This window comes from Spermophilus citellus (genome assembly GCF_964194105.1).
Source record: "Spermophilus citellus genome assembly, chromosome: 5".
Lineage (NCBI taxonomy): Eukaryota > Metazoa > Chordata > Mammalia > Rodentia > Sciuridae > Spermophilus > Spermophilus citellus.
This window is the reverse complement of record NC_138186.1, coordinates 14,386,301-14,409,469: the sequence shown is the minus strand read 5'-3', so window position 1 is coordinate 14,409,469 and position 23,169 is coordinate 14,386,301. Positions and strand designations below refer to the sequence as shown.

Genomic DNA, 23,169 nt, shown 5'->3' with positions numbered 1-23,169 from the left:
AAATGGAGAAAATAATAATTACCAAATTTGTGAGGCTTAAATCAATTATACCCGAGCCTGAAACATATGTTAATGTTATTATGTTACTATTAGTAGGAACAGTAGTACAGTTTGAATATCCCTCATCCTCATCCCTCGCTCTTGGAACCAGAAGTGTTTTAAATTTTGGACTTTTAAAAGCTTTTGGAATATTTGCATACATCTTTGAGATATCTTAGGGTTGGGACCCAAGTCTAAACACAAAAACTCATTTATATTTCATGTCCACCTTATATACAGAGCATGAAGGTAATTTCATTTAGTGTTTTAAATAACTTTGTGCATGAAAAATGTTTCATGTGGTGTGGAATTTTCCATTTGTGTTGCTGCATCAGTCCTCAAAAAAATGTCAGATTTTGGAGCATTTCGGATTTCCAATTTTTGTATTAAGGATGTTCAACCTGTAGTACATTTTCATTTATGAAATGCATATTCATTCAACAGATATTTGTACTAGGTACTGTGCTAGGTACTGTAATATTGTAGCAAATAAGACAAATAAGGGTTCTCCCTCATGGAGTATGTACTCTAGAAAGGGGGAGACAGACAGGCAAGCAAGATCATTAGGGTTAGGATAAGTGCTCTGAAAGAATTATACCTGCTGGTACAGGAAGGAAACTTCTTTAGATGAGGTGGGTCAAAGAAGGCTTCTTGGCAGAGGCAGTATAAGAGGTGCATCCTCAAAATGAGAGTGGGCCAGCCACACATTTGGGAATGAGGCTGCAGGTGGAGAATAGGGATTACAAAGGTCCTGGGGTGAGCAAGGAACCAGAAAAGCAGTCAGTGGAGCTGTGGTCAAGTGAACAAGGGCAAGAGCTGGTCAGGAGGAAGGTGGGCAGCGTATGAACCGAGAAGGCCTGGAATGACAAACCTGCTAGCATCCTCATGGGGTTATTGGCAGATGAAGCTGGACAATGGGCGTGAGTGCTTAGCTTAGTACCTGGTATACAAACTCAGTAACCTGGATCCAGCCATTGGCCATCTTCCTGTCCTGATGCTATCATCCACCCCTCTTCTCTCTCCTGCAGTAGTATAATTTCTTCTAACCAGTTTTCCCGACTCCATTCCCAGCCTGCTTTGATCCATCCTCCACAGTGACAGAACTACCTGTATAAAATGCACCTCTGATCATGTGGTCATTTCTCTCTCGTTCTTAGAAACTCTGTGAATCAGTCACCACAGTGTAGCATCTTAGCCCTTCATTGGGCACAGAAAGCTCATCTGGCCCCAGGGCCCTTCCAGTGCCTTCTCTAGCTATGTCCCCCAGCACATGCCACACTCCAACTCTCCCAGACAACAGACAGGTCCCACTCTGCCCCTTTCAGCCTCACTGCAGTGACGCATGCCAGTCCCTTGCCAGGATGCTCTGGGGTGCTCTTCCTCCCTTGTCCTGCATCTGCTTTTAAAATTCAGCTGAAGAGTCACATTCTCTATAAAACCTTTCCTAATCCTCACCCCTCCAGGCTCCTGTACCACACTGTGCTGTTATTACTTGTGATGCAAGTTCCTCATGACCCTCTAGACAAAGCTTCAAGGGCAGCAATGGCACATGCTCATTTTTGCTCTCCTTAACTATAGCACAACCCTGGCCCATAAGCAGTGCTCAATATTATGTGGAGTCCAGGCTCATATGAATCTAACCATACAAACTCAATGGTACATGCATACTCTCTCTCTCTCTCTCTCTCTCTCTCTCTCTCTCTCTCTCTCACACACACACACACACACACATACACACACACACTTTTATGTAAGTTCAAATGGTATCAGTCATCTCTGCCTGGACTCCTTTCCATCCTAAGAGTCTGGGGTTCAGAGTGAGACAAGGATTTTGCTTATCTTCATGCTGACCCTCGATTCCCGTAACTTCTCAGCTCTGGCCAACTTGTTCCTCTGGTGTTCATGAGAAAAAACAACCATCTGGATCCAGATGAAAGGGAAAATTCGCCATGTTGGAATTATGGAGACACTGCATGTCAGTGTTAGCATGACACATTCCCAAGGGATTTTTCCAGAGGAGAATTTTTTTTTTTCTTTTTTTGTGGTTACTGTGGACTGAATCCAGGACCCTGTATATACTAGGCAAGCATCTACCACTGAGCTACACATCCAGCTGTTTTTATTTTTTTCTTTGTAAAAGTTTCCTAGGCTGGGCTTGAACTTGAGGACCTCCTATCTCAGCCTCCAGAAGAACTGGTGGAGGGCAATTTTGAGCATTGTTTTCCCCTAATGCATTAACTTTGCAATCCATGTAGGATGAGCAGTAACTCTTAAATATTTGCTGAATTTATGGAACAGCTAGTAATTAACAAAGCCAGGGCACAAATTCTTATCATCTTACGTCTGATGCAGTGTTCTATCCCCTGTCCACAATGCAATACATAGAATCACTGTTTTCTAAAAGTTGTTTTTCTTTCTTTTTCCTTTCTTCTTTCTTGATGGTTCTTGTTTCTGTTGTTTTGTTTTAGTTCTGAGGATTGAACCTGGGGTGCTCTATCACTAAGCTATGTCGTCTCCAGCCCCTCTCAGGTTTTGAGACAGGGTCTCACTAAATTGCTTGGGGCCTCACTAAATTGCCAAGACTGGCCTCAAACTCACAATCCTCCTGCCTCAGCCTCCCGAGCCTCTGGGATTACAGGCATGGGCTGCTGCCATCACCTTCTCGCCACCTTTTCTGAACTGATGAGTCAGAGCCCTGCATCCTCTCCCAAGCCCCCTGGCTCACTCCTGTAGCCTCTGGACCTGTCTTCCCAAGCTCCACACACACCAGCGCAGGCTCCGCCTTCCCTCTGCCTCCTCCCCAGGAGCCCACCTCTCCAGTCCCCACCACTTGGCTCACTCCCGCCTCCAGGCCTAATCAAATCAGCGCGCATTCGCTCATTGGGCACATTCTGCACCTCCCCAGCTCCACCTTTCCTGCTCTCCTCTTTACCTCCAGTCCCTGGAATCTCTCAAGCCCATTGTTACTGGATTCATCCCAGCTGGGCCTCCAAACATTCTCGCACTCTGATCACAGTTTAGCTCTGAGAAGGACATTTGTCAGTCCCACAGGTTTCTGCACCGTAACTGAATTGTCCCATTTAAGCATGTCAACATGGAGATCCTGATGGAGATCCCTCCAGGTCACCTCGGTCACCTCGTTGTCAACTCCCACTGTGGCCTTTCCTGGAAGGAACACTCTAGAAAAACCTCCCTGCGTCGCACTCCTGCCCTTGGTACTTGCCTTCTTGACGGGTTCTGCGCTGCTCTTCTCCACCATTTCCATTTAGACTGGTGGCCTCAATATGTCTGCATTCAATGGCTTGTCACTTAGGAAACTTGTGCTGACATTTTCTCCTCAGTTTTACACCTTTTTCAAGCATTGTTGTCATTCTTTTATGCCATTCTCTAATCTTTGCATTATAATTGTGAACGTGGATGTCATATTTCTTACTGGACCTATAATCTCTTCATGATCTTTTGTATTTTTTTTGGCAGCCCAGTTCAGTAAATATTAAATATTTACTGTCAGCTCACAAGTGCAATGAGCTGACAGTAAATATTTAATATTTACTGAACTGACTCAAAAGAAAAAAAAATTTTTTTTCCCTTTTTTTAATGTTGCTGGGAATTGAACCCTGGGCCCCGTACCTGGTTGGTAAGTGCTCTGTCACTGAGCTCCATGGCAACCCCAGGAAACAATTCTTTTATTTTTATTTATTTACTTATTTTTTGTGGTGCTGAGGATGGAACCCAGGGCCTCACAATGTGAGCGACATCCCTAACCCACCAGGAAATAATTTTCAATATGCCAGTGCCACTTGGCATTGCTGCCCAATCAATCACAAATCATCATTACCACCTACTACAGACCCTAGTTGATGAGGCCAAATCCTAAGAAGTAGACTTCAAACAGCATCTTCCAGCTGTGCTCTATCTTTCCTGAACATTGGGCATTTCCTGAACCTTCACTGCTTCTGGGGACAGCAATGGGGAAAATCTTTCCCATTCAGTTTTTCTAAAGCATCTTCTTGATTTTCTTTTCTTTCTTTCTTTCATTTTTTTTGTTTGTTTTTAATTGGATATGGGGGATTTAATTTAGGAGTGCTTAAACAATGAGTCACATCCTCAGCCCTTTTTATTTTGAGACGGTTCTTGCTAACTTGCTAAGGCTGTCCTCAAATTTGCAATCCTCCTGCCTCAGCCTCTTGAGTGGCTGGGATTGCAGGTATTTGGGGCTATACCTGGCCTACTCATCTCAGAAACTTCTCATTGCTGAGCCTAGCTTGGGGCAGCACCTGCCCAAGCCCAACTGTTTCAACCTGAGGCCCACCAACTTGGTGCTTACCAATTGGTGCCTTATTCTATAGCAAAGAGGCAAAAAATGAGTCCAATTGCAGAGGCTGCTGCTTCAAAGACCACTTATGGGTTTTCAGAAGGCTGCTTCTTTTGATGGAATTTTTTTTTAGAGAATTTTTTTTAATGTTTATTTTTCTTAGTTTTCGGCGGACACAACATCTTTGTTTGTATGTGGTGCTGAGGATCGAACCCGGGCCGCACGCATGCCAGGCAAGCGCGCTACCGCTTGAGCCACATCCCCAGTCCCTTTTGATGGAATTAATCCATCATTCAACAAAGGCATTAATCTTGCTATGATTTTGGGTATTGTTGTTGTTTCCTGAGATTTATAGTGAACAATTGTTGGCCTTAGAAAGTTAAACCCAAAGGGTTGGGGGATGTGGCTTAGTGGTAGAGCACTTGCCTAGCATCCCCAGATTCTCATTAAAAAAAAAAAAAGTTATATTCAAAGCAAAAGAGTGTTCATTGCTTTCCTAACAAAGCCTTTCTTCAGGTGGTTTCTCTAAGCCAAATCTATCACTAATCTTTCTTTCACCGCAGGCCTGCACAGCACGTGGCTGGCATTCATTTCTTAATAATGCTTTTGGACAAAGTCAAGATTGACAGATTTCCCCACTTACCTTGTGTCCTCTTTACGGCCAGGTTTCCAGGAAATGGATGGAAACTCTTGCCCTGGAACTCTAAACTTCTCTCAGGGTCATGGCCTATCATCTTTCTCCTTCGCCAGATTGAAAAGATCAGACTGAACTGAAAATACCGGAGAGTAAAACTTGGATCTCTCCTGAGTAGGCTGGAGACCCTGGGGTCATCCTGAGGATTCAGCTTCGTGCCCTGATGGGTCAGTCCCCTCTTCTGGCCATTTCCTGTTTCCTCTCTTTAGCTAGCTCCTTCCTGAGCCCCAATCCTCATTTCACTTCCCCTTCATTGAGATGCTGTCATTCTGTCCTGGGTCACAGTCTGAACTCTCTGGGGATCTAGGAAGGAAGGCATTCTGCCTTGGACTCCTGATCTCGGGTGCTCCATGGGAACAGTGCCTTCGGGGAGACCCTGCTGTCCTCGCTAGGTGTTGGGTGATCTCCCGGAGAGAAGGAACACCTCCCTATCTGGTTTCTCCTCTCCATCCTCCACTCCACCGCCCAGGTTTCTTGATTTTTCTCTGGTTTGTTATCCTTACCACTTTTTGGACTTACCCTGGCAATCACTCAACCTGAACCAAGCCCAATTATAACTTTCCCATAAAACAGTCCCCTCTTTATGCTGAATCCGGAATAACCGCAGAATTTAGAGTCAAAAGGGACCATGGAGATCATCCCATCCCAATCCTAAAATTATACAAATTTAGAAATTGCAAGTCAGAGTGGTCAAATATCTGGTTGATTGTCCTGCCCCATAAAATGAATTTGTAGTCCAATTACTTGTTTATGATAAATCATACAGAAAGATCACCCCCAATATAGGGGGTGTGGAAGGGAGGAGACTTCGGATACCAATAACACTATAGTAATTATTATCTCCAAATTCTTACATTAATATTTAGGTTGTTACTAAAATCCTATAATATTTACTGGGGGGCATGTGTAGTTAGTAAGACTTAAGTGCATTCATTTGGGTTCACTATGACACCATCGCATGACGGGTTAATCACTTTGTACCCAGGCCTTAGTGGTTTGCTAAAATATGAAGAAGGATCATGTAGGGTTTTGAACACACACACACAGACCTAGTGATGATTCCCATCTTGCACACAACGATTTGAGCGTTTCTTTCTCTTTTTTCACGGATCAATTACTGACTGTTCTGTATTCAGTGACTCCTTTCAGTAAGGACTGTCAATCTGAGAGTGAGTGGGATCAGTGGTATCTGAGGTGACCAGTTCTTCCTGGTTTGCCGAGGACTTAACAAGTCATAGCACTGAAAACCAACGTGTCCTGAGCAGACCACAGTACTTGTTCACTGCAAGCTTTACCCACCCCATTCCTGCTCACCTTCCTACTCCCAGGCAAGTCACAATCCAGAATTAGTGCCCTAGATATTTATGGTCCCTGGGACAACTCTGATGGGTTACTGGAAAACATGTTACTGGAAACCCCTTAGTTGCGTGGGATTCAACACACGCAAAAGAAGGGACCAACCACACAATTCCAGCCACAAGGGTCCAAGCAAAGCATACCAAAACCGGGCCTGCTCTGTGTGTAACAATTTTCCAATTGCTTTTGTGGTCAGAGTATAGAATTTATAAATTTTATCTTCACCTGTCCATTTTTTTTTAAATGCCAGGGCAGGTAAACATAAAATTTGAATCTAAAAATCACTTCAACTAGTGGGAGAATCAAATACAAATATTATCTTCTGTGAGGTATGAACACAGGATGTATCTTGCAGGAAGTTATGTCCCAGTGTTAATTTCTAGGAAAGTAGAAGAAACGCCTGACTTTTTGGGATTTCTCCAAGCGCTCTGCCCTAACAAACTGTCTAAACTCTAGCAAAGAACAGGCTCTGTGGGAACGCAGCTGGTTTGCAGAGAGGATTGGATAAACTGAAAACGAGTCAAGAATTTAATAGGGCTGTTAAAAGTAGAAGTTGGAGGAAAACACTGCCTATCTCTATTTTAGGATTGTTTTGTTTCCATTTATTAGAGAACGTCCAGAAGCTGAGGACCATGAGATCTTCTAGATACAGATCTCTGCCAGGCAGCAGCGATGTTGTAAAATATTGTTCTTGCCTAGCACGCACCAGGCCCTGGGTTCAACCTCCAGCACTGTAAATAAGTAAAGTCAAATAAAGTACTGTCTCTGGAGCTGGGAGTGTAGCTCAGAGGTAAGGCCCATGCTTAGCATGGGTTTGACCCCCAGCATCACAAAAAAAGACAAAAGAAACAAAAAAGCTTATAAAGCTGGGGCATTTGGAGGTAGTTGGTATGAAAAGAAAAAAACAGAATAATATCCAGATTTGGACAGATAATTTCATCATGAATTTGCAGCCCATTTTCTCAGAGGAGACAATTGCAGTCAGAGAAAAGCTGCTATGAAAAACATAGTCACCCATGCTGTTCCTTGTCATTGAGCATAAGATTTTAGGTTATGGATTTGTGATGTTTTCATGGTGCTGAGGATTGAACCCAGGGGTGTTCTTGCACTGAGCTACATCCTCAACACTTTTTTATATTTTATCTTGAGACAAGAGTCTCAAGATAAATTGTCTAGGCTGGCCTCCTGCCGCAGTCTGGCAGGGCACAAAATCACGAGCCACTCACAGCTTTGTAGATTCAAACAGCAATTCTTTATTCCCGAACTCATACCGGCCCTCTACAAACACGTTCTGGGGAAATTCACGTTCTGCCTCCAAATTCACGTACTCCACCAGGCTTTGAATCCCAAATACTTTCTGAATCCCAGGGGAACTCAAGGATCTGGTGTGCCTGAGGCAGCAGGATACGCCCTATTCCCCTGGCAGGGTACACCTTAAACCTGGAACCGCCCTAAACCCAAGGACGGGATACTCCCTAAAACCTGATCCGCCCTAATCCAGTAGGATCCTCCCTAAACCCGGATCCACCCTGGTCCTTGAGCAGGGTCACCTTTCTCAAACACACATGCAATGTCACAGCGAATGTCCAAGGCAAGTCCATTTCCACGAGTCCTTCCTCTAAGCAACATGGGGTACGCTGGCAAGGAAATTTTGATGCGTCATTCCTACTTGGCAATGGCTCTCAGCAGCCTCCAACTTGCAATCCTGCCTCAGCCTCCCAAGATGTGGGGATTACAGGTGTACACCACCACAACCCGCTTGGAGGTCTTGGCCACCACTTCTTTGTCTCCACCTTCAGCTCTCTAAAAAAGTAGCCATGTTGGATGTACTTTGAAAAAACAGGCTCAAGAGACTACAATTAGGAATGAAGGGAAGTTTCCCTGTGTTGGGGTCAGGACAGAGCGCAGAAAAAAACTCTACCCTTGATAAGGCAGAGTCTTGAAGTCTTGAGGTCTTGAGGTCTTGAGGGCTTCTGCCTGGCAGAATGACCCCCTCACACACTGCTCTTGTGCTGAGGCTCAGGGTGTCCATTACTTGTCCAAGCTCTTTGTACACCCAGCACTCTGCCTTGTGACCCAGACTGCATTTGTAAAAGGGTATGATGGGGGCATGGGATGATGGACACTGTTATTTGCCACCGTCTCAATTTCCTCATCAGGAAAGACACAGAAATTAACAAGTGATCGCACCAACCCTGAAGTTGCAAAATTTAGGCCTGGAGGAGTATGATTGAAATCTAAGAGGACCTAACTACCGCCTCTAGGCTAAGTCTGCCCTTGAGCTAACAGTGATTTTATTAATGTTTTCAAGTGGTCAAAAACAATATAAAAATAAACCCACTTGATGACCAGAAAGGGTATATTAAATTCAAACTTCAGCATCCATAAAATGAAGTTTAATTAGGACACAGGCATAGATTGTTAGGGCCATATCCATGCTACTCTAGTAAAGTTGAGCAGCTGGGCTGCACCCTGAAATCATTTATTATCTGGCTCTTTCCGGGAAAAGTCCTGACATTTGATTCAGAAGCAAGTGACGAACAGATTTGCCTGGAATTTTTTGAGCAAAAGGTTTTGTCATAAATGTGAGTTTTCTAGATAAGAAAACCTACCCTTTTGTGCACAGAATGATTAATTTTTTAAAAATGGGGAGATCTGGGGATATGGCTCAGCAGTAGAGTGCTTGCCTAGCATGAAGCCCTAGGTTCAATTTCCCAGCATCACAAAGGAGTTTTCTGAATAAACACATTTCAGAAATACCTTTTTCAATTAGAATATGTGGAATAAATATGTATCTATTAGTGTTTATATTTTTAATTTCACTTTTTTTTTTGGACCTGGGGATTGAGCTCAGGGGGTGCTTAGCCACTGAGCCACATCCCCAGCCTTTTTATTTTTTTTATTTTGAGACAGGGTCTCGCCTAAGTTGCTGAAGCTGGCTTTGAACTTTCAATCTTCCTGCCTTGGCCTCCTGAGCCGCTGGGATTACAGGTGTGCACCACCACGCCTGGCCTCTAGTTCACTTTTTGTTCTCTGGTTATTTTCAAAGAAAGTCTAAGGGTTGATCTAGTCTTTTGTTTGTATCAATTTTCATAGTCTTGAGGTCCTTTGGCAGACATTAATATGTGCCGCAGTCTGTCTGGGCACAAAATAACCCAGCTGCCACAAAGCCTTGTAGGTTCAAACAGCAACGCTTTATTCCTGAACTCTCACCAGCACTCTACACACACTTCCCCGCGGATACACTCCCTCTACGGGGCTCCCGGAACTCAATGGGAACTCCAAAGTAGAGGGCGCCAGAGGCAGTAGGATCCGCCCTAATCCCAGCAGGATCCGCCCTAATCCCGGAGCAGGGTCACCTTTCAACCATTCCCTCTAGCAAAATGCCAGGCGTCATTCGACTAAACTGTGTCTCTCAACAAATATGATCTTTATAAATACTTGAGCTATTGATCTTGTAATGTGAAAAAAAATGGGCCTGAGCTCTCTCGGTGCTGGTCACGGCGAGTGCCACTGTCCTCACGCAGCTGTACTTTTGGCCTTAAACCTGTTTCATTGTCAGACCATCACTGCTGACAACTGTATCCTGACCTGCCACCTCCCCATCCCTCTTCTGATTCGTGACTTCTCGTCTTTTTAGCTATGAGAACATTTGTTACGACTGTGTCTAGTCTGAGAGCTAATAGGTTAGGCCTCAAGAGGGATGGAAACCACCAGCATGGAGCTTGGATGCTTCAACCAAGGATAATGCAATCCTTGTGTGTGCGCATGCGCACACATAAATACCCATGATTTTAACATTTGCTAATTACTGATAACATTTTAGAAGTTTGGGAGTTTTTCTGATAAAATTCAGACTTTTTCACTTCTCTCTCTTTTAAAAAATTTAATTGGTTTTATTTTTTTATTCTCTTCTCTTAAAACATGGGAAGATCTGTCAGCACCGGGTGCCTGATGCAGTGGGGCATCAGTTGCTGGTGTGGAGAGGAAGTCACATGCTCCGGGGGCATTGGAGCGCAGGTTGTTCCTCACAGTCCTTCCCTCCTCACTATGTCCACACCTTGGCCAGGCGTTAGCTGCTTGTCTGTCAGTCCTCAAGCCCTGCTTCTCCACCCTCCACCAGTTCTGCTTTCACTGTATCTTCCCCACCCGAGCGCATGGGAGAATATATATCCGGCCAGCGATGTGCAATCGTTATTTGGGTTGCTTGGACACTTGTTTGTTTGCTTCTTTACTTTCTGTGACTTGCTCATGGCCTGAAGGTTTTAGGTTGCCAGACTGACACGGCCAAAGCCTACCCTGGCAGGATGGTGCAGTCTGGTTGGAGTGAGCACTCATCAAAAAGCATTAACTCCACACACCTGTCATACCAGTGACTGTGGAGGCTGAGGCAGGAGGATCACAAGTTCCAGGTTGGCCTCAGTAACTTAGCGAGGCCCTAAGAGACTTAGGGAGACCATGTCTCCATCTAAAACATAAAAGGGGCTGGGGATGTGGCTCAGTGGTTGAGCATCCCTGGGTTCAATCGCCAGTGTGTGTGTGTGTGTGTGTGTGTGTGTGTATTGCCTTTCTGAACTTCCACAAATGAGTGACAATACAAATTATTTTTCTTTACTTGCCTAGCTAGAGGAAGGCAGTAGTTAAGGTGTCATATTATACAGTAGGGCCTCCGTAGTCTTAAACAATTAGTTATGCTTTTCAGAATAACTAGGGGAGAACAATTTGAGGATTCCTAACATTACCTGTCAATTTAAATAAATAACTGCTTTGATTCAACAGCCAATCATCACCCAGGGTTCAATCCCAAGCCCCCTCCTCTGTTCACCCAGCTAGGGGGAATGAAAAAGCTCAGGTAAGGGTAATAAGAACTAAGTCATTGTGCAGGATAAGGGATCCCACTGGGGTTCGGGGGGAAAGGCCCCTTGGAGAACCCAGCTTTTTGTTTTACTGTTTGGGCTGGGCCAATTATGTGCTATTAGCTGTAGTCCTTGGGGCTATTCTTTGGCTTATGATCATAAACGTTATCTTGGGGCACAGAGAGGCTGGGTACAAAATGCCCACTTGATGACAGTTTTTAATGTGTTACATGCCAACTAGAGTGAACCAGAAAAAAGGTCCAGGTTTGGAAGTTAATAGCTCAGTGTTCCCAATTATTTACTGGAAGAAGATGCCTGTTCTGTTACCAGAGAGACCAGGCAAAACAAACCTGCTCGTGCCAGCCGATAAACAGACATTACGTGCTCATCTAAGCGTGTTCATCTCAACTAGCGTAAATAAGCCAGGGCAGGCTATATACATGTTTCCTGGGGGGTTCATTTTCGTTTTGCGCGTTCGGAGCGGGTGTTGAATACTGCTATGTTGAACTGTAAGTCCTGTTGCAATTACCCACTTGCAGTCTGCTTTAACTAACTCGCGATGAAAGATCTCATAAGTTCATTTTGCCTTGGTGTCCACAGCACTCCTTGTTTTAGGATCAGGGCTGGGGCAAAGAGAAGGAGAAAAACAAGAAGAGAATTGCAGAGGAAGAAGCGGTTGGCCTCCTTTCCTGCCTCCAAGCTTCCCTCTCCTGTTCTCCACAGTCCTGTCAAGGATATATTTTGCAGAAAAGGATGTGGCTGTAGAGCAAATGAAGGAAGTGAAGGCATCAGAATGGGCTATTTTATTGTCCCTCTCCTACAGCTTCATTCCCTGTGTGTTAGGAGCGCAATGATAGAGAAGGGAAAGAGTGGTATTTAACCTCTGGGAATAAATCAACCCACTTAAAAGCCTTAAGGTGGGTGTTTCTCTTTTTCCATTACTCAGAACAGAAATCAAAATACTAGGTCATTAGCAGCATCCAAAATGTTGAATATTTTTTCAAAAGAGAAGCAACAGCAATAATCATAGCCACGCCATACTGAACATACATCAAGGGCTCAAATTTTTGCTAAATCATGACCAAGAGTTGTCTCATTTAATCTTCCTACCAACCATGTGAACTAGGAGCCACAGTTATTTATCATTTCACAGATGGAGGGCCCAGTGCCTAGAAAGGTTAAGTAACTTTACTCCCATCACAGCAACCAGCTGGGATTTAGCCAGGCAGATACTTCCACATCAGAACAAGGGAGCTGTAGAGGGAAGACTCCGTTTTCGATCCAGCTGAATGACTTTGGGAAGAATATTATTTTTAATTGGCCTCTGTTTCCTCATCTGGATAGTAAAGGCTTTGTGTTTGGTGATCCCAAGGCTCCCTGCCGACTCTTCAGCAGTTCTCCAAATCAGTATCTATTCTGCGTTCCCTGTTGTCATGGATTAATAAAGGTTAACTGGAGGATATTCAAGGGCTGGGAGGGACAGGGATATTGCTGCATTATGCACCCAATGTTTTCCTAATAGGGGCAGCTGCTCTGGTGGCCACAGGGGGCCCACTCAGGTGGAACAGCTGGGTAACTTCTGGAGTTGGGAACGGGACCCGTTTTTAACACATTTCCTGTGGCTGCCTCAGTTCATCTTTTAGTTGGTCTCTTTCCCTCTAGAAGTGTCCTTAGCACCAGCCTCAATCCCAGATGCACTCCAGGTTTGCTGTAGGCTCCCTTCCAACCAACACCTCGCACAGGTGAGCTTTGAGATGCCCTGTGCAATGTGACCAGACCTGCTCTTCCTGGTTCCCCCGAAAGACAGTGACTGATACTTCCAGGAATTTTGCAGCAGCCGGAAGCAGTTGCTCTTTCTTCAGAGTATGAGAAGTGGGAGAGGAGGGTGAGACTTTGAGTTCTATGAAGTGACTTCAGATCCGATGACGTGGGGTTTTTAAAGAGACCCAGGCGGTAGTCCCTCACACATTGTATACAAGATCACATCAGCAGCTCAAGTCATCTGAAGCTCTGTGTGAAATGGGAACCAATGTGTGCTCTCTGGGAACAGTGGCTATCACATTTCCCTCCACCAAACAAACTAAGGTGTGTTTAGTTCATTGTATGCCATCAACATCCCCCTCTAAAGTGAAAAGTCACTCTCATCCCTGCCCCCACGGGTGTTATTCTTAGGTGTGTCATTCTTAGTTCCGCAGCTGATAGTCTGCACATGCATACGTTTGCTGTGTCACACATCAGAATGTGTCTGATTTAATCCAGCAGACCTCACTGTCAACGTCCCCCTCCCCCCATTGCAGATAATCTCCTTAGACTTGTCACAAGGGTATCTTTCTTATCTTTGTGTGCCCAGAGGCAGAGATAACCCTGAAATGAAAAGAGGTAGCAGAGAAACGAGAAAAAAAAAAAAAACCCAAGGAGCAGATGTGCTAAGTGCTGTGGTTTCCAAGGGCTGCTAGCTGGTTGTGGGGCTCGCCAGAAAAAAGAAGAGAGTCACTTATTCTAGAAGGGAGATCAGAACTGAATTGACTGCCTCGAAGTAGGGGAGGCAGTGGGAGTGATGCAAGAGAAACCCGTCTTTCCATTCCAGAATGTAATTTGCTAAGAGCCACCACTTGCATTTCATATGCAAATGAGGAGGCTTCCCAGAGGCTGGGCTGGGTTGGGCTGAGCAGCAGGGATTCGGTACTGCGCGGGGCTGCCGGTTGGGAAGGCATCAAATCTTCAGCCAGCCCCAAAGAGGATGGACAAGACACCGAAGCCGACGACACAGGAGGATTAAAGGACCGGAGGAAAGCACACCAGCCCTCCCGGGGAAGCTGTCGAAATTCAAGATTGCAAGAGAAGTCATTTCAGCCTGTCACACTTGTGGTTTTGGGGACGAGGATCAATTTCTCAATCTCTGAAGAGAGATTCCTTTCCTGGGGAAGTGAAAATAATGAACTTTTGGAGGCATTACTTTTTGGCTATCAGCGTGCTCAGTGTGGTTTCTTTGGTGATATTTTACAATAGCCAGGCAAGCCTACCCAAAAATTGGCGAAAGGGTTCCAGCCAAAGGTCTTTTGGGATTGACGCCTGCAATCTCACCTTAGAAAAGAAGGCCACCTTTCTGCGGGAAAAGACACTGCCATCATCTTTGGGAAGACTTCCTTGCAACGACTATGTGACCCAGAGTCACTACATCACAAGCCCCCTGTCGGAAGAAGAAGCCGCGTTCCCTTTGGCATTTGTCATGGTGATTCATAAGGACTTTGATACTTTTGAAAGGCTCTTCAGGGCCATCTATATGCCCCAAAATGTCTACTGTGTTCATGTGGATGAAAAATCCTCAAATGAGTTTAAAAAATCAGTGTGGCAGTTACTGAGCTGCTTCCCAAACGCTTTTCTGGCTTCTAAGATGGAACCCGTGGTCTATGGTGGGATTTCCAGGCTCCTGGCGGATATCAACTGCCTGAAAGACCTGGAGGCCTCTGAGGTCCCCTGGAAGTACGTCCTCAACACCTGCGGGCAAGATTTCCCCCTGAAAACCAACAAGGAAATAATTCAGTATCTGAAAGGATTTAAAGGGAAGAACATTACCCCAGGGGTGCTGCCCCCAGCTCATGCTGTGGGTCGGACCAAGTACGTCCACCAAGAGTACATAAGCAAAGAAGGTTCTTTTGTAAAAAATACTAACATTTTGAAAACCTCACCTCCACATCAAATGACCATCTACTTTGGCACTGCCTATGTGGCTCTTTCCAGGGAGTTTGTCAGCTTTGTTCTCCATGACCCCAGGGCTGTTGATTTGCTGCAGTGGTCCAAAGACACTTACAGCCCTGATGAACATTATTGGGTGACCCTCAATAGGATTCCAGGTAGGTGCCAATATCCATTCCCATGTCTTTTTATGGATAGCCTGAGTTTGCTAGCATTTGGTTGCTTCAGAGAACTGATTCATTTGAAATTCTTTGGGGTTAAAAAAAAAAAAAACCTTACATACTTAGGAAATGATTCATTGGGTTGCTTTTGGTGACAGTTTTGTGCTGGCTCTGTGGTCTTATAAATATGTGATATACAATGATCTAAGAAATCCCTATAGTAACTCTGGCAAAACTTCCTTTGGTTGTGTATGACATAGCTGCAACTCTGAGCTCAGTATTTTGAATGAATACTTTTCACGGCAAGCACAGCTACAACATAATAGGACTGATAAAGAACCATTCCAAAAATAGGTGACATTTCCGTCAGAGGCATGGTATGCCCTGTCATGGACACAGTTATCCATTTCACTGATGCACAAGTTCTTGAAGCTGTTGTGGGTGAGGGCTGTTTTTAGAATCTTGGAAACCTCTTTAGATGTTCACAAATTATCACTCTGGCTTAAATGTCTCTGATAGGAGATCCAAACAAGAACCCAAGTCTTGAGTCATCTCTGTTCAACAAATCTAGCCTGATATTCTATGGCCTGGAAGAGTGGTTAATGCTGAATTGGAGTTGATTCAAGGAGCATTCTCCATTTTTTTAGACCCCAGATTTCTATTACGAATTCCAGTTTGCAGCCTCATGCTTTTATACACTGTGAAGGCTTTTGGATTGTTTTTTTTTATTAGGAAAGAGGTCCAAGGTATGCTGGGCAGCTGAAGGCAGAAGATAGATACAGACTCCCTCTTTGATTCAGAACTGGGCTTCTTTTCAAAACCCATTTCCCACAGGTAGCCTGTGGCCTGCGGTGCCTCTTTTTGTGAATGTCCCAGTAAACTTGTTCCACATATTTGCCAGCAGGGTTGTAGTCATCAGTCCCATGTGAGGGTGACCCTTTGCCTGCCATTGGTGAGACAAGTCAAGTCGTGTGTGTGCTAGCTTTATCTCTCTGAATGGTGTTTGTAGCTACCTTCATATCTGAAAGTAGACTCAAGCAGCAAGACACTTTTAGGTCCGAGATAACTCAACATTCCTAAACCACAGAGATAGACACAGAAAGGGACCGAAAGTGGACAGACAAGGTGACTGGGATATAGGTTGGGATAGGCTATCCTGTGAGAGTTTTATTTTCAGAGATACTAACCTGTCAGGTCACAAAGATTTGTAGAGGGGGAGGGACTGACCCTTTATCCTAGCACAGTGAGTTCTAACACCAGTATTTACAAATACCTAGTTTAAACATGTATGCATCCTGTACATGGCATCTAATACAGTATTTGTTGGTATAGTTCGTGCCAGATGTTATATTCTGCCTCTAATTGCTGTTCACCGTTGCAGATAATGAGGCTTTGAAGGATTTTTTTTTTAAAGTACCAGGGATTGAACCCACACTCAACCACTGAGCCTCATCCTCACCCCTATTTTGTATTTTCTTTATAGACAGGGTCTCCAGAGTTGCTTAGTGCCTTGAAAAATTGCCAAGGTTGGTTTTAAACTCCCCATCCTCCTGTCTCAGCCTCCTGAGCCACTGGGATTACAGGCATGCGCTACCATGCCTGGCCAGATAGAAATATTTTGCTTATGCTGTTCACATAGCTCATCCAAGGCTAAGCTGGGTTCAGATCCTGGGTTTGATTGACCTGAAATTCTAGTTGGTTTTCTTGCAGCAGGAAAAGAAGAACAATCCTTTGTTCTTTCCTTTATATCCTAAATAAATTCTCTGCAGAATCACAGAGAGGAGAAAAATTGATTGGGAAAAATAAGGAAGGGTGTGGCAGTAAGCTGTGCATGGCCATTTGAGCTGACACAAGGTTAGCAGGGACTGTGTCCATGTGTGTGATGTGTGTACGTGTGTGTGCATGTTGAAGACAGTGGGCGTGTGAGGCCTGTCAGGTCCACTATGCTAACCAGAGTCACAGGTGTCCTTTCCAGAATTGACATCCCCACCCCCTACTGGCTTCCGTTTATGGGTTTCTTTTCTGCCTGCTCTAGAACAGGCTTTGGTCTGGCTCTTCCTTCTCTGAGCCGTGGATATGGTAAGTGTTCTTTAATTAATGTTCTCAGGGAGGCTGGAGAGCAGGAAGCGGCCAGCTGAGATGCTGAACCCCATCAATGTTATAACAAAGAACATGAGGTGTCCAAACAGGTTCTTCTGTCCTCTCCCCTCTCTCCTGTCCTCCGCCATCTTGGTATCTGCCTGACTCCATTGCCTGTCATGCCTTCTCACCAGACTTTCAGGATCAAGTGAGATCCCTCATCAAGAAGCAAAAGCAAAATTGTCCTATTCTCTCACGAATTCTTTTCTTTTCCTTCTCCCTCTTATTTTCCTCTCTTCCTCCTTTCCTTCCCTCTCTCCATACCTGGGATGGAACCTAGGGCCTGGCATGGGCCAGAGAGGCACTGTACCCCTGAGCTACAACCCCAGCCCTAGGTTGGCTTAAAACAAAAAAAAAAAAGAAGATTCAAAAACAAACAAACAAAAAACCCAGAGGGGCTGGGGATGTAGGTTGGTGGTGGATCACATTCTTAGCACAAGGCCCAGGAACAATCCTAGCACCCAAAAAAATAACTAAATAAAATAGTAAAGATATTAAAAACTTCAAAATTCTTACAGTTGGGCACTCCATCAAAGGTTACATTTATGAACAATAGCAATAATTAAAACATTGTAGAAAACATGTATCAGTGAATTTTTCACATGTTCACTACAATAATACTCAGGAAAAGAAAAATGGTCCTTATTTTAGGGATCATACTGTTTGCAAGATGTGTACTTGACTTAAATGGATCGTATGTAGGCATTTAGGATGCTATTTTTAACTCAAAAGCTCAACTTTTAAAAACATTTTGAAGCATTTGAAAATCTAGGTCCAAGGAATTTTCTAAGACACAGTTTCCAGGAAACCTTCACTCTCCAGTATCCAAAAATGATGAATGTCCTCTCAGCCTGGTGATACCTCTGTGAATCCCTGCTTGAAGCTCTGTGATAGCTTCTCATTATCTGGAGAGTCATTACCACGCCCTGTGGCCTGACCTCCACGACCTGAGCCCCAGCGTTATCTCTGCTCTCCTGGCTTCCAGATGATGACTCACTTTATGTTCCAGTAAATACTTGGCCCTGCACACGTCTGCAATTTGCATTTTTTCCCCTGTTTCTATAGTTTACTGGCACCTTTTCATCCAGTTGTATGTTATGAGGTCCCAGTTATACCAGAGACATGCGAATATTGTAGGAAGGAAAAGCCACAATAAAGAGTGGAGATTTGGAAGGGGAAAAGAGCCCTCTGGAGATGGGCAGTGTTCCAGGGACATTTCTGTCTTTATAGATTTGGCTTCCTCTGACTGTCGTGACTCCTAGAAGAGAATATTCTCATGCATAGTGGGAGTCTGCATGGAAACCAAGGCTCTCCAATCTCTCCTATCCTAAGTGACCTTTTACACTGCAGAGTAATCTTCCCAACCTATCTGATTATTTCATACTCCACTGCCCTTCCTTGTCTAGTAAACGAACTAAACACTCCTCCCTGGGCCTTTCCCCTATGGAAAAGCCCATGACCTTCCTGACCTTCCACTATCTCTCCCTGTCCTCACATACACTGACCTCTCTAGCTGTAGCCCAGGTTTCTGCCCTTCGTCATGCAATTAAGTCTTCACCAACACGTTGATTTTTACCCTTGACTTGTATCCTTCTTACAGGGATGTTGACCATATTTTACAGATCAGCACAAAGGTTATCTCCCTCATAAAACCTTTTTTTCCCATTTTTGAATATGAATCAAACTTCTTATAGCTCTTACATTAAACTTGAAATTCTTACCATCTTTCATTTAAGATATTGAACTATCTATGTATTCACACTTGAAAGCTCATCAAAATTCATTGTAATCATTGCCTCCATGGGACACAATATTGGGCATCACGTAATGAGAATTTAAGGAAAGAGACACTTTTTGATCCCTTCTGGGCAGTACTGAGGGAGAGAAAGAAACAGAAGAGAATATTGAGTCTGATAAAATAAGCATGGAGATTACAATGTGAAATTGAGTTTTCAAGTAAATATCTAGTGTCATTCTGTTTTTTTTATTTGTTCTTTTTAGATATATATGACAGTAGAGTGCATCTTGACATCTTATACATACGCAGAGTATAACTTATTCTAATTAGGATCCCATTCTTGTGGTTGTACTTGATGTGGAGCTACATTGGTCCTGTATTCATGTATGATCATAGGAAAGTCATGCCTAATTCATTCTATTATCTTTCCCATCCCCCCCACATCTTCCCTCAATCCCCCCTGTCCCAATCCACCACCCCCTTACTAGCATCTGCATATCAGAGAGAACATTTGGTTTTTTGGGATGGCTTATTTCACTTAGCACGATCGTCTCCAGTTCCATCCATTTACCAGCACAATTTGCAATTTTCTTATGGCTTTTAATGATGCCCTCTCATAAAGGATGCCCTTCCCACCATCCCTATCCAACCCCTCTTTGTACTTTATGACCTGTGTTGGGTAGCATCTCACCTGGAAGCCACCTCTGATGACTTCCATCACAGACAGCTGATTCTCCAACGCTGGTTGTCTGATACCAAAGCCCTGCTGACGGCACAGAAACAAGATTACCTGTTAAGGAAGCATCTCCTCTTCCCTACCCCTTCAGTATCTGAGTGCTTGAAAGGCAGCCAATGTGACATCCCCCTGAATTTTCCCCACTACTTGCATCACTGGGCAGATTCCCGATTTGAGGATGTGCAGAGTGCTAGATGGTTGTGGATTGGGTCTGGAGAGGGATAGGAATGTGCTAAATCAATAGTTGTATAAGAGGATGGGAGCCAGGCACGGTGGTGCATGCTTGTAATCCCAGCAGCTCAGGAGGCTGAGATGGGGGAATCACGAGTTCAAAGCCAGCCTCAGCAAAGTGAGGCGCTAAACAACTCAACTGTCTCTAAATAAAATACAAAACAGGGCTGGGGATGTGGCTTAGTGGTCGAGTTGTTATGCTCGAATTCGGGACCCCCAAAAGACCACCAGAGACCAAGATCTATGTAAGCAGCAAAGAGGTGTTTATTGCGAGCTAGCTCGGTCCTCTGCGCACACACACAGCAACTGGTGACGCTGAGAGGCCCTGAGCCCAGGGTTTGCAGCAGTTTTATACTCTCTTTGGGGAAGGCAGGGACTTCACATACGTCATAGCATCTCTTAGCAAATCATCACACACCGTGGGGAAATAAAAGACAACTCTAGAACATGATTAGCACATTCACTGGCGGGAACAAGTTAGGTAGGGGTGATTGGTTATTACAAGAGGGGGATTCATTTGAACTGATTGGTTTAAGCCAAGATGGGTGTTCGTGCTGAACTACATGGTTTCCCAACACCATAAACTACTGGGAGGGTCATCTGGCATCCCAGGTATTTCCCTGTCTCATGTTGATTGGTGGCTGCTAGGGGGTTGCTATGGGTCCCCACCTAGCCTGAGTCAGGGACACCTGGCGCAGATCTCTTCTGTTATTTGTAGATAAACAACTTAGTAGGGTGGGAATGTGCCTAGGAGCTCTGTGGGTCTTTCCAAGGACAAAGGTCATGTCCCTTCCTTGGACAGGCTTTGCTCTGAGGTAGAGGCTGGTTTTTCAGAGTAATCCTGAGTTCAATTCCTGATACCAAAAACAACAAGATGGGAGGAACATGGAAGAGTATCCTATACCCTGGGTGGGTGATAATTTCAATAGTGAAGAGTACTATCAGTAGGTAAAATATAGCTTAAAGATGTAATTCCACCAGAGCCAGGCCAACAGATGATATCAGTCAATAAGGGGGAGACCTGGTGTAATTGACATGGAAAAGAGGCCCTCCTTAAATAATCTGGTTCCCAGGCAGTGAACTTGAGCCTATCATGCAGTTGGCATCTGACAGCAAGACAGCACTGGCAGGCAGCAGGTGTAGATACCTCCAGTGAGTTTCTGTCTTACCTGTACCTGTTTTGAGTTTTTCCCACTTGACATCATTCACCCCTCCTGTTAGTACCATATCAGGGGTTACCCAGGGTTCATGGAGTGAACTACTTTGAGCTTATTTGATGGAAGGGAGGATGTTCTGTATTTGCAGACTTAGAAAACTAGAGTATAGGATATGAAAGATTAAGGGAAAACAATAATGGGAAGAAACCGAAGACATCCCTCCAGGTGTTGCTCTCCACAAATGCAAACACTAAGCTATTTAGAAGGTATGCAGTTCTGTACAGAAAGGTTACCTGGGCTTTACACTGGGCGGGGCTGGATCAGTCCCAATCTTTTTCAAAGTATGCATTGTGTTCTCAGTACATCAGCCCAAATTTAGAATTCAGTTTCTAGAACCACAAACAATGCATTCACAAACACAGATGGACAGATAGAACTGTGCCTTAATCAGCGTCATCAGAATACTCAGGTCTACCATGGTGATTATTTTTTCATGGCCAGAGGACCACCCACAGTGGCATCTGTTTTGTCAATGTAGGAGATCAATTCTGGTTGAAGGAGAAATTCTACAAATGGATTTCTATCCATTGAACAGAGTTTTTTTTTTTTTTTAATGCTATCATATTTAAACAGCCACATAATACTGTGTGTAATAAATGTGAACATCCTTTTCAAAATATTGTATTAGTGATGTGAACCTGTTGGGCTTGTTCGATCTCTTTGGTAAAGGGCTCTAGGCTCTTTCGGGGCTGGTGATTCAGGTAGGATTACGGGGGAAGATTTATAGCTACGGTGTATCTTGGCTCCGGAGTACCTAGGCTGATGAGTCTACAGCATAAGAGGCCCAGCTCCTGGTAGAGAGACCTTAGACAGATGACAGGGTATTTTCATAACTAAATTGTGCTATACCTTAGCCATTTATAGGCTCATTTACAATGGTTCCAGCCATTGGCTCCATTGGAACATTTGAGATCAGCTCCCCCATTATAAAATCCCAATCATTTCCCCCAATCCTTCAGATGAAAATAATTAGGAAATTATTTACTACTCCTTTATACCATTTAATTCCTAGTCACTAGAAGGACTTTTTACTAGAAAAAAAATTGGATTAAAGTATATATGAAGGGGCTGGGGATGTGGCTCAAGTGGTAGCGCGCTCGCCTGGCATGCGTGCGGCCCGGGTTCGATCCTCAGCACCACATACAAAGATGTTGTGCCCGCCGAAAACTAAAAAATAAAGAATAAAAAATTCTCTCTCTCTCTCTCTCTCTCTCTCTCTCTCTCTCTCTCTCTCTCTGTCTCTCACTCTCTCTTTAAAAAAAAAGTATATATGAATATTTAATTAAGTATAAATACAATCATGATTGGCAAATGCCCACTAAACTGAATATAACATGAATTTAATCTCAGCTAAGACAATTGATGTAGATACTATTTTAGAACTGGCAAGACCATTTTCCAACTCAATCAACTGGCCCATATTTAAATACCTACCAGTTATGTTTAGACAAATCTTTTCTAAAAATAGCACTCTTTTTTTAAACAAAAACATATAATTGCATTCAATGACTCTTTAAAACAACAAAATATTAATTGTATGTCAAAGCCACATATAATTGGTATATATATAGATCAATGCACATAACAAATGATAAATATATACTGAAAAACTAAATTATCTCTGTAACATAAAGATTTCTACCTTCTTTGTACATTTTCGTCCATTCTTTGAGTTCACGAGATATTATGAAGAGGGCTTTGGAGTAAAAAAAAAAACATGGCTTAAGCCTTTTCTTCCAATATTTTGGAGGAACTAGGTGATTCCAGACTTGGTTTATGCTGATCCTGTTTTCTCCTTAGTTCCCGGAGAAGTCATGAGTAGGAGTAAGATAATGCTTTCAGTGTGGGGGTCCCCGGAGCTGAGCATTCGCAGTCCCCTGCAGGGTCTGTTAGGCACAGATGGGCCAGCCTCACCTCACAGCTTCTGACACAGCAGGTCCAGGATCTGTATTTCTGTACAGCTCCTCAGGTGACACTTCTTGTCTAAGGAC

The 23,169-nt window shown here is 44.0% G+C and overlaps 1 protein-coding gene across 4 annotated transcripts in view; it reads left to right on the top strand.

The window, feature by feature from the left end:
- Nucleotides 1-23,169, top strand: part of GCNT2 (glucosaminyl (N-acetyl) transferase 2 (I blood group)) — an 81,206-nt gene that overhangs the window by 31,712 nt on the left and 26,325 nt on the right. Inside the window, exon 1 of one of the 4 annotated variants that reach the window (XM_081295265.1) lies at nucleotides 13,979-15,114. The exons of the other annotated variants lie outside the window; for them this stretch is intronic. Coding sequence (XP_081151391.1) covers nucleotides 14,196-15,114 — 919 coding nt within the window. The 5' untranslated portion in view covers nucleotides 13,979-14,195. Of the gene's footprint in view, nucleotides 1-13,978; nucleotides 15,115-23,169 lie in introns of those variants that run through there. 4 annotated transcript variants of the gene reach the window in all.